The sequence below is a fragment of the Pleurodeles waltl genome, chromosome 4_1, assembly GCF_031143425.1.
Source record: "Pleurodeles waltl isolate 20211129_DDA chromosome 4_1, aPleWal1.hap1.20221129, whole genome shotgun sequence".
Lineage (NCBI taxonomy): Eukaryota > Metazoa > Chordata > Amphibia > Caudata > Salamandridae > Pleurodeles > Pleurodeles waltl.
The window spans coordinates 114977719-114990276 of record NC_090442.1 but is presented as its reverse complement, the minus strand read 5'-3'; the positions used below and the strand labels follow the sequence as shown (position 1 = coordinate 114990276).

The 12558-nt window shown below is 42.9% G+C and overlaps 1 protein-coding gene across 1 annotated transcript in view; it reads left to right on the top strand.

Moving 5' to 3' along the window:
- The window catches only part of LOC138287443 (glycine N-acyltransferase-like), a 308817-nt gene that overhangs the window by 185764 nt on the left and 110495 nt on the right, over positions 1 to 12558 (top strand). The window contains exon 5 of the mRNA XM_069227870.1: positions 7678 to 7858. Within this exon, the coding sequence (XP_069083971.1) occupies positions 7678 to 7858 (181 nt within the window). The remainder of the gene's footprint in view (positions 1 to 7677; positions 7859 to 12558) is intronic.

Genomic DNA, 12558 nt, shown 5'->3' with positions numbered 1-12558 from the left:
CACAATTATCTAAGTCCAAATTAAAATCACCAAGAAGGGTAAAATTGGCAAAAAACACATTTAGGAGTCAAAGCTTGGTCAAGGGAGGACACAAAAGGTTCTGGATGACCAGGGGGCAATACACAGGTGCCTCAAAAAACAGAACATTGACCATTAATCAGAAAGTTAAAGCCTAACTCTTCTGCTCCCTGCAACTCCTCTAATGCAATACTAGTGCATTTAAATGTCTTCTTAAAAATAATAGCAACACCTTCCCCTTTTTGCCAGCCTGATCAAAATGAATACATGAATTCGCCTCAGAGAGGGCTAAATGTAAGTCTGGGTAAGACGTTTCATTCAGCCATGTGTCCATCAAGAAGAGCAAACCAATGCTCTCATCTCTGAATAAATTAAACACATTCAAAGTGTGTTTAAGAAGGGAGCGCACATTTACTAAAATTGCTTTAACATCCCTCACTTGCTCAGACACACCAAGTTTCTTCCCCACAGTTGGCCCCAAAGGAGGAAGACTAGCCTCACATTTGAAACAAGAACAAGGGCCCAATTTGTTCAATAAAAAAATCACTATTAACACCTCCCAGAACACAAACAGCTGGTCAGCAAGATTATCGGCCTCAATAAAACATCTGAAATTGGAACAGATCTGGAATGCAAATCTGGCACATCAGCTGTTTCAGCGAGTTCTGAATAAACAAGTAAGACATATCTTGGTGTGATGATAAAGTGAAATTCAGTATGCACGAAGATACATGGATGACTATCAACACCTAAAAGGCACCAATTATGCAAGCCTACAGAAACACAGTCTTGAGAAATTACTTGAAAATGAAAACAAAACAACACTTAATTTGAGGCAAATAAATTGTCCTGGTCTCAAGACCTTGTCTATGGAAATTGTCCCTGTTCTGTAACTGTCTAACAAAGCTGCACTGATGTTTCATTCATTCAGGGGCCCAATGAGTGGTCTAAGTAAATAAGATTCCAGAAGGAACTGTCTTGCAAATTTGTACAATATGCCCAAACTTTGGCCCATAGTTATGCTTTTTGCTGCAAAACTACACAAACACAGGGATAATCTTCAGATGAAGCCCAATAAACACTAGAAAGATTGTCGCACAAGCATTCGTCACAAGCCACCTCAACTACGGCAACACACTCTACACAGGTATCTCCTTTCAGCTTCTCAGAAGACTCCAGGCAACACAAAACACAACAGCCAGACTCAACCTACATCTCCCCAAGCGTACGCACATCTCTCCTTACCTCAGAAACCTTCACTGGCTCCAAGTCCAGAAAATATGTAATTTCTACATCAACCATCTGCTGAACATCCATCTTCCCTCAAGACACCTGCGCTCTACTTGACTCACCCTCGCACATGTCCCCCACATCCATTGCACCCGCAGCAGGAGCCTCATATTCTCCTACTTTGCCGGCAAAGCCTGGAATGACCTAGGCCTCCACCTCCAAACGGCACCCTCCCTGGCAGACTTCAGAAAACAACTCAAGCTGTGCTTTTCGATGCAGATGCAGCAACCTCAGAGCCCAGATGGTAGTGTTGCACTAAATAAAACTGATTGATTGATTGAGTGCATGCATGTACGATTGAAGAGAAAGCTAGGGTGCATTTTGGGCTAAGACAAAGAAGAGGGAAACCGAGAAGGAGAAAGAGGGGTCGATGTTAGTGAGGAATAGACGATGAGAGAGAGGGCACATTATAGTAAGTGAGAAAGGAAGAGGCCATAGCAAAAGAGAGAGGAAAGGGATATGTCAGAAGGGTAGTAGCGAATGAAGATGCTTTGAAGAAGGCTGAGATCCATATTTATATATATATATATATATATATATAAATATTACCCAGCGGCGGTCACCACTAGGCTCTTCCTGTTTTTTAAGCCCTCAGGTGGACCAGGTCACAGAGGATTCTTAATATGAGTGTGGGAGTACACCTGGCTCCCCCGCAGCCCTCGGGACCAATAACTCCCTAGGGGTGAATAAGCAATAGTTTGAGAGGGGGCTTAAGGCACCGCACACCCTGGGGACCACCACCTCCCGGGGGTAAAACTAATTTTTGGTGTAGGGGATGCCCGTCAGACAGGTGGGTGGAGAGAAGGAACAGCACGGGGACCGCCACCTCCCCAAACCATTTATTAATGTAGATGCAGGGTGGCCACCTGCCCCCCCCCCACTGCCCAGAGATTACCACCTCCCTGGGCCATAAGTAATTAGTATGTGGGGGGGGGCGTGCCCTCCCATTGCCCCAGGGACCACCACCTTCCTGGAGTAAATAGTAAAGAAAGAAAGGGGGGCCGTTTTGGACCTCCTTTAGCCCTGAGAATCACCACCTCCCTGGGGCTTCGAACATGTTGGAGTGCGGCCCCCCTCAAGGATCCTCTAATGTCCCCAGGGCTGGCTCCTGCTGTGTCCTGGGGTACCCACCCCCAGGATATAGTTTTGAAGCTGCAGCCAAGCTGCAGCAAACACTCCACTGTTCATCTCTTTTCCCTGCTGTTACCTGCATGCATGCAGGTGAAATGTTTCAGCAAGCTAAAGCAATGACAAATAATTTTAAAAAATACAAAAATAGTAGGGACCACGGGGAGCCCTTAAGGGTTCCCTCCCAATCCCAGACAGTCCATAAAAGGCTAAAGAAAATGAAAAAATGAATAATTCAATAGCTCATAGTGAAGTCCCATTGCCCTCATAGTGCATACCTGATGACCTCTGCCAAGATGTTTCTGGAGATGTGGGACAGGGTGGCCATTAAGGGTGGCGTGACTACATTCCCCTACTCCAATACTCCCATAGTCCATAGCCCATAATCCTGATTTCACACCTACACGTCACCCGGAGTTCTTCCCTGGCTGGGACAAGGGTATATATTGTATATTGCAAGACCTCTTTCAAGGAAAGACAATAAAATCATCCAAGCAATGCATGTCAGGCTTCCACATCCCCGACAAACTCCAGCATCAATACTTCCAACTACATCACTGGGCACTTTTTCTCCCCAATGTCCTGGGAGCAACCCTTTCCCTTTCACCCTTTGAGATGTTATTTCGTAACTTTGAAGGCTCAAGACGTCTGATATCCAAGACACATAGGGCCAGATTTACAAGACACTGGTGCAGCTTGGTACTTTGTCAAAACCAGCAGTGCTGTGCTGCGCCAGTTTGAAATGCAGAGCTGTGCTGTATTTAAGAGAATAAATGAAAATGCTTACGCCAACACAGGCATCCTTGCACAATAGTGCAAGAGTGTCTGCGTTGAGCGGATTAATTGTTTATGTGCAGGAAGGTGTCCCTTCCTGCGAATACATAATCTACAATGGTGATTTAGCACTTCTTTGTATGCTGCAAAAAAAGAAGGAGGAATAAAAGTATTCCTCCTCGTTTTGCAATGCTAATGCTACCCCTAGGTTGGCATTAGTATTTGGTGCTACCACAGATATACAATTTTTTGTAAATCTGGGGCTGTGTCAAAAGCAATGGGTGTTGCTATGGAATGCCCACTGCAAAACCCATTGCACGACCCTCTGACAGGGAAAACTGCATCGGAGGAGCCCATATTTCCAATGAGTCATAAAGCCAAAAAAAGTGTAGTTACATAGCCCTCTAAATATTGAGAATTGAATAGCGCCACCTGAGCATCGCAAAGTGACGTTCTGGTGGCAAAAGGGCCTTGTGAATCTTGCCCTCAGTGTTTTTCAACAGTCCCATCTCCTCCCATGTAATCCTTATCAGGCAAAATGGGAACCAGACAGCCAGTCTGGCATTGCACAGAAACAGTGGGAACTTCTGAGGCGTGAGATCCCCAAAACACATAGGAGTACAAAACTGCTTACAAACTTGTATTCTAATGTTATCATACCCCGGTCCGAGTATCTGCTGTGCTCTTGGCTACTTGTTGGCGATGTAGGGCACAAGAGGGAGACTTTCAGCACATCTAGTGGTCATGCCCTTGCCACACTTTCTTCTGGAATGAAGTCCTGGGATACATAAAAAACACTTTAGGGTTCTCAGTTCCTGCAGACTATTAACTATCATCCTAGATATTCGTCCAACTACACTTGAAGCATTGACACATGCAAACTTGTATCTGGTCCTACATAGCATGGGTGCAGAAGAACAGCTCCTAGCCCAGTTGCAGTTCCTCCATTTGAGTGGAGGAGCGTTGCCCCTCCGCTGCTGCAAATGCAGCAGAGGTGAAAAATAAAATTATAATAAAATGCACTTATTACCATTTCATTTTTCACAGCTGCTGTCAGGAATGGGCGCTGCTGATTTTTATCAGTAGAAAAGTGCTGCACAAATCTGGCTAGTGTGAGTATGTCAATTTGGCCGGCCAAAGTGACTTGCACACTTAAAAATTCTCCGCCTGAGCTCTCAAAGACAGCTAGGTGGAGAGAAGGCTCAGGTCCCCAGTGCCTAAAGGAGGGTCAAGCAAGCCCACTCCAACCAATCCTGATGCTGTTCTCATGCTGCTAACATTATCATTGGATTTGGCTGAGGCTCCAAAACTGGTGCTGGTACTTCTGAAGAGGAGAACACGGAGGACATGTGGGTATGTAAATATTTAATTCTTATTTACTTTTTGACCCACTGATAGGCATTGTGAGATTCTCGCACCGCCTTCAGCTTCATGGTCAGAGCTCTCAGTCATGACCCCTTATAAATAAAACACTCTTAGCAAGCCATGATTGAGGGCTTTGGCATGGAGACTAAAGGCATTCACCACAAAGGGTGTCATTGGGTTAAACCATCTACTTTGCGACGCCCCTCCATAATTATTTGTCACTGCCCACCTAGCCATGGCCTGAAAGGCTCCCCCTGCTCCCCCGTGGCATCCTGGTTTACAGCGTTAAGGCATATTTTAGCTCTGGAACATCTATCACAAAACCTCTCCCTCACATACGAGAAAGATACACTGTTATGGCAACCTCTGCTTAATTATATTTCTCAGATGGAACAGCTCTGCTTCCAGCCTCCCAGATTTTGCTCCCTCCAACTGTTTAATTAATTTTCCCACGAGACAGTCATGAGCCTTGCTACCTCTTAGCCTCAGCATTGGCGGGGATGCCACTGTGCTCCTTCGGTATCTTTTACTCCCCCTCTATGCCCCTCTCCCCCTTCGCCTTGCGTCCAATCTTTACTTGCAGCGGTACTGCCCTTTTCCTTTGTCTGTGCAGGCTGAGATTTGTTTCATGGGCTTGTTTCTTAATATTTCTTTTTTAATCACTGTTTGGCCCACTGGCCCATTCTCCTTACTCTCAAAGAGTACCGGATGGGGCTCCACCACTACCCTGCTGCCGCTACAGTAGTCCACTGGAGCTCTCTTCATAGAGGGTTGGGAAGGAATCACACAATGCACATTCATCTCTTGATCTCCTAGTTGCCTGCTAGGAAATCAGGGCATACCCTGCTCACACCAATTAAATTCACTATGATGTCTTTGCAGAATTGTAGCTGATGCACCCTATTGCTTTTGCTTTCATGCAGCTCAATGGTTCTGACACGTCCTAATTGTTGGCTCCCTATATCCATCCATGGTTATTGATTTATTGTACATGCAAGGCAATTCTAATGTTCAGTTATCAGTTTGTGGTCTGTTCTTTGTTTCACATTACTTGTTTCACATTACTGGTATTCAGTAAACAGATGCTGGGCAAAAACAATCCTTGGACGCATTTTCCTCCTATGTGTGCTACAGAATGCAGTACGCATAGAGAGAGAAATTAATGAGGAGAAATAAAGATATTTCTCTTTCGTATGGTTCTATTAGAAAGGCATACCATTTTGTCCCAATCCCAGCTTTATTCACATTAGTAAATCTGGGATTGCATTAAAATCCATGGGTGGATACTTGGGATCATTCATGGAACAACTTCCCAAATCATAGTAATGCAAGACAGCAATTTGCACTGCCTTGCGTCTCCTTGCGTGATGCAAAGGCAATGCAAGCCCTTTGTAAATCTAGGCCTAAATCTTTCGCTTATACTTGTAGGTGTAAAGAAAGAGCTCATTCTTCTTTTTGGAAAGCCTTGCAATGACGAGCAAAACCTTTTTTAATGAGGATAAACAGCCCATCATTTCTAGGGGCCATGTTGTTGTGAGGGTGCCACATTTGCAGTGGTGTATGTGTTTTGCAAATGTGTTTTTTTAAATATTATTCCTTGCAAAATCACTAAATCAGAATTATTCTGTTGTCAGTGCATGGTGTGATGCTCCTTAAAATTGAAGCCACATTCAGGCATCTACATGCAGGAGTCCATAGAAGTTCATGTCCAATTGGGGATTCCAGAGGTACCTATATTCCTGGTTATGGCCTTTCTCCCATCACCACCCATTCACTGATATCGTGAATAAAAACTGAAAGCAATTTTACCACCTTTCTGCTCAGAATGGGACTGACAGACTTTTATCCTAATATCTGACAGGCAGTAAAAACAAATCAAAGCATTGACTAAATAAGGCAAATATTATTCTGCTGTCCTAGATCTAAGCCAGCAAACAGGTGAAAAAGGGCATGAAATAATGATAATCATAAAAAATAATAACAAAGGTGGAAATGCAGCTGTCAGTCGGGCAAACTGCACAGATGAGATATGTATTACAGTGAAAAACATATGTGTTCAAACATGGAAGAAATGCAAGACTTTTTATAAAACGTTGAAAGGATCTATCTTGGCAACCAAGACATGTTCCAGAGTATTCTGAAGAATCAATTGTCCAAAAGGTGTCTATTCACTTATGTATTTCTGTGCTGTGGCTCGCGTGTCCCCTTGCAAACATTAGTAAATATTGGCATAATAGCCTATCTGGCATTTTCAAGAGCCCATAGTGCCTCCTTGCGCTACATTAGCGTCATTTTATGTTATGCTAATGTGGCCAAATGAGGCCGAAATCGCCGCACCAAATTTACAAAGTGGTACAATGCATGCATTGCACTACTTTGTAATCCCTTGTGCCACATTATGCCTGTGCCACGCATAATGTATGCAAAGGGGGCCGACGAAATGGTGCAAATAAATGTAACAGATTTATTTGCATAATTTTTGGGGGCATTTTTGACGCCTGCTCCGAGCAGGCATTAAAAGGGAGCATGCCATTGTTTTCTGACGCTATTGTCCCCTACCCTGTGCCATGGTGCGTGGTATTTTAAATACGGCGCACACATGGTGGTGGTAGAGGGGATCAAGTGGCCGCAAGAAAAGTGGGGCATGATGTAATGCAGCACCACTATTCTTAAATCTGGCCCTATAGGTCATTATGTAGGACTTTAATGAAAGAAGCTTGTTTTTAGAGCAGGTGATGATAGAGTGCTGGATTTTAATTCAATTTCCATGTTGCTCTCTTAGGAATCATCGCTATCTATAATGTCCAGGCAATGAAAAGGGTGTTCCTCACTTAAAGTCAAGCCTTCCATCATGTGTCTATCACATCTGGACATTGAGTGTTAGGTTGGGATTCTCTTGAACTGACGGTGCAGAGTGGATGACGAGATAGCATCCAATTTTTCATATAAACCATAGCCTTTGCTGTACTTGCTGTTTCTGTACTGCCTGTCCTGTAATTTTATGATGTTGAGGATGTATTTCTAGTACAAAGCCACACAGAACATTTTCTTAAAAACTCTGAATGGCCACTAAATGTCACTATCATTACTATTTCTGTCTAGGACTGCAGCAGTGCTTAGATCCTGTCATCACGAGCATTGCTGAGTCTAAAGGGTTGGAACTGGAAAGAGACAAAGCGCTCCTTTTTGTCAGGGATATTCATCTGGGAGTCTCTGGGAAGAGTCCAAGTATGAACTCGGAAGAAAAGTCAGCTGCCCAAATCAGGAATCACCTCAAAGTAAGGTAGGTTGTATTTTGACAACAAGACACAATAGCAAAAGAGTGTCACATCGTTCTGAGAGATTTCCTTCATGACCAGCCTTGTTCAGGTCCTGAAATCTGCTTCTTTGAAGGACCTGCTCCTTGTTACATGCTACAAAGGTGGGCCTAGTCCTAAACCATAAACATTTTATGAACGCCCTGAGACAGATAGTATGTGAAGAACTTACAAAAACTCTCTTACGGCTGTACACAAATATTAATTTGTTTATATGGTGCCTCAGTTCTACAGTGAATAATAATTTGTGTTAATATTTGCCCACTTTAATAGTCCTCTCAATCCAGTAGCCTCAGAAGCATAGAAAATTGAGGGTGCCATGATGGGATTCAAACTCAGAATGAAATAAGCACTTGTAATACAATGGGTCTCAGATTTGCTTGAGTTAGAGCTATTGGCACTATAAATTCATAACTGGACTTTTCTTGCCACATAAATTGGTCAACCATGTCTTATAATTTGGCCTTTCCCTGCCACATATCTGCAGCCAAAAATGAAAATGTTGCCACTTAGCATCCTAATTTAAATCTGCCATGCTTATTGCAATAGAATATCACTTTCACCACCTCATCATCAGCATTTCTGGCTAGCTAACACAATTCCCAAAACAAGACAGCTATGGTGGAGTAACACGAGAAATAAACTAGAAGGGTCATGCAAACATATCAAAAGAGTGTTAAGTCATAGTGTAATGAGGATGTTAAGCTGGCCTGAATCATGGTCATAATTGCAATAAGGAAAGATTAATAAAACATATACAATTGACATATAAACCCAACAAAAACCTTCATCAGAAATAAAGGATGAACACTAGACTGCAATGCTTGGAACAGCCCCTAGAGAACACCACAGTGAAAATAGCATTTGTAAGATACATGGTCATGTTACCATATAGGTAGCCCCTAAAGAGCATAATCGCATACAAAGAAAATGGCTGAAAGTATTGCAGTGTAACCATATATTTAGCCCCTACAGGGCATAGTACATTACTGATTTTCAGGGCCAGCAGGACTACTACAATATTATTACAAAGAAGACCCTTAAAACGCAAACTACTCTCCGCTGTAAAACAAAAGTTCCAGTCATGACCTAATATGGGGACACAGACAGAAAGAGCAGGTAGTAGTAGTAGCTTTATTTCGGTAAGATGAAAATACCATAAAAGCACATAGACAATTACATAAATTCATCCAAAAATATAATAAGAGAAAAGAATAATAAAAAGATCTCTAACTAATAATAACAAGCAATAAATATATAAATTCTACGGATGAAAAACCTGATTTAAAAATACAATACAATGTGATAAAAACGTTTAAGACTGGAACAAGCAATATTAAAAATCATAACTCCAGAATCACAACACATCACATATTCTAAGCTAAACACTGGTTCTCACAGGTCCTCACTAAAATATTAGCATTCAATTTACAATCACTGGCTCATAACAAGAATAATACTATATATCATGATTGGCACTTCAAAAATTTACGTCTGATGGGCCAGATTGGCTCCAGATATTTTGCCACTGCACATGCCACATTGCCATAAGCGTTTGATTTAAAAATCCTAAGAGCTGATATCCTGCTCCTAAAGCACATGGATCTGCACAGTGGTATAAGCCAACGTGTTCTCTGCTTCGAATAAGCAGGGCAACAAAATAAAACGTGAGCTGTGTGTTCAACAGCTCCACATCCCATCGGACATAAGTCATTGTCAGAGACAGAAATCATCCATTTACAAGTAAAAGAGCAAAGTGGTAAGGTTACCAACCTAAGTCTAATATAAAGTGCACATGCTAAAGGAGATACAATCAAGTCCGTAAAATGCACAAATTCATAATGACATTTCAAAGGTTAAACAAAGCGATGGAACCTCTGCTGGTTTTTTCACTTGGACACTCAACCAATATGCATCCTTCAGAATCTGTGCAGCATTTTCTGGGAGGTGAGAGGGGTCTGACCAAAAGCCCCCCAACTCAACATTGAAAAAGGTTTCTCTAACGTAACTGCACCACCTAACTTTCTTTGAGGCTTGTGTACTCATCAGGGCACTAAGCCTAGCTCTGTATGAGCCAAAAATCCTGATCCAGTGCATCAATGGCCTTAGGGCAGCAATATGTGAAATAGGGTGGATATTCAGATCCAACCTAATGGGCAGGGTAGGGGAACTTGCTGGTATTTTTAATAACGCTTTCGTAAAGAGGTTTTCAGCTTTCTCCAAATCAATCAGATTACAGTAACCCCATAGCTCTGCACCATATAATACTCCACCCCTTGCTTGTGCTTTGTGTATTTCTATCGCAGGAGTAATTGCAAAGCTGGGGCATTTGGAAGCATATCTTAAAATACACCCAGATTTTTGGTTATAAACTCATAACAGACTTCGATAGATGTGCCTGCCATTTATGGGAGTTTTCCAATCTTAATCCCAGGTAGTCAAAGTAGGTTACTCTTTCCAGAACCTCTCCTTCCAAACATATCTTCCTCCCTATTTTTTGTTTACGATCACCAAACACCATATATTTGGTTTTGGAAGTATTGATTTCCAGGCCGTGATTTTTACAAAAACCCGTAAACTTCTCAAGCAGATTGGTAAAACCTAAGGCAGTTTTGGATAATAACAGAGGGGCATATTTATACTCTGTTTGCACCGAATTAGTGTCATTTTTTTTTACTCTAATTTGTTGCAAATCTAACTCCATATTTATACTTTGGTGCTAGACCCCTCTAGCACCAAATTTATGGAGTTAAAGTCATTTTTTGAAAGTGGAGACCAACTTTGCCTTAATGAGATGCAAGGTAGGCGTTCCCGTGCAAAAAATGATTCTATGGCCTTAACGCCATATTTAGGGGCATATTTATACTCTGCGGCATATTTCTACTCTGTTTGCACCAAATTAGTGTCATTTTTTTTTACTCTAATTCGATGCAAAACTAACTCCATATTTATACTTTGGTGCTAGACCCATCTAGCACCAAGGCCCTGATTTAAACTTTCTTTGCACCGCATTAACGTCATTTTATGACGCAAAAGTGGCGCAAACTTACAAAATATTGGCCCTTATTTATACTTTTTGCTGCAAAACTGCACTAACTCAGTTTTGCACCAAAAAGTTTAGCACCGGCTTGCACCATTTCTGTGCACCACCCGGGCACCATATTTATGGAATGGTGCAAGCTTGTGCAAAGGGTAGGCTAGAGTTTTAAAAAAATGACTTTAGTCGGGTGGAGCTGGCAGTATAGAAGAAGAGGGTTTAGCACCAGAAAATGGCTTTAGGCAGGTTAGAGTAAAAAAAATGACTCTAACCAGATTAGCATAATTTTATGGTGCTAAACCTACCATGCCACATGACTCCTGCCTTAGAAAAGGCAGGAGTCATGCCCACCACCCTAGTGGCCAGCACAGAGGACCGGGGTCCCCTGGGCATGACCATTGCACCCTGTGCCATGTATAGGGGCCCATTTCAGGGCCCCCTATGGCACTTTCAAAAATAAAATGCACTTACCTGTACTTACCTGGGATGGGGTCCCCCAACCTCGCAGTCCCTCTAGTGTGGGTGGGGGTGCCCCTAGGGCCTAGGGAGGGCACCTCTGGGCTCATTCCATGGTGTTCCACCATGGAAATAGTGCCACAGGTCCCCTAAGGCCTGCCCAGACCCAGGTCTTAAAAAATGGGGCAAAGCAAGCTTTGCCCCATTTTTTGACCCCTCCTCCCTCCCTTGCACCATTTTTACATGGGAGTATAAATATGGTGTTAAGGCCATAGAGTCATTTTTTTGCACGGGAACGCCTACCTTGCATCTCATTAAGGCAAGGTAGGTTTCCACTTCCAAAAAATTACTTTAACTCCATAAATATGGTGCTAGACGGGTCTAGCACCAAAGTATAAATATGGAGTTAGTTTTGCACTGAATTAGAATTTTAAAAAAATGACGCTAATTCAGTGCGAACAGAGTATAAATATGCCCCTTAGCGTCAAAAAATGATGCTAATCTGGTCAGAATCATTTATTTTGACTCAAAACTGCCTAGCGTCATTTTTTTTTAAGCTAGCGTACCCTTTGCACCGGCTTGCACCATTCCATAAATATGGTGCCCAGCTGGTGCTAAAAAATGGTGCAAGCCGGTGCAAAACTTTTTGGGGCAAAACTGCCTTAGTGCAGTTTTACACCAAAAAGTATAAATAAGGCCCAGAGGCCCGTATTTATACTTTTTGACGCTAAACTGCGCTAACGCAGTTTAGCGTCAAAAAATTTAGCGCCGTCTAACGCCATTCCGAAGCGCCATGCGGGCGCCGTATTTATGGAATGGCGTTAGCCGGCGCAAGCAGACCGGCGCTGCCTGGTGTGCGTGGAAAAAAACCACGTAGACCAGGCAGCGCCGGCGTAGGGGGAAAATGGCGCTAGGGCGTCTTAAAATGGCGCAAGTCGGGTTGACGCTAAAAAATCGTCTTAACCCGATTAGCGCCATTTTTTCGACGCCCAGACGCCATTTAAATGACTCCTGTCTTAGTAAAGACAGGAGTCATGCCCCCTTGCCCAATGGCCATGCCCAGGGGACTTATGTCCCCTGGGCATGGTCATTGGGCATAGTGGCATGTAGGGGGGCACAAATAAGGCCCCCCTATGCCACCCAAAAAAAATTGAAAAATAACAAAAATTATAC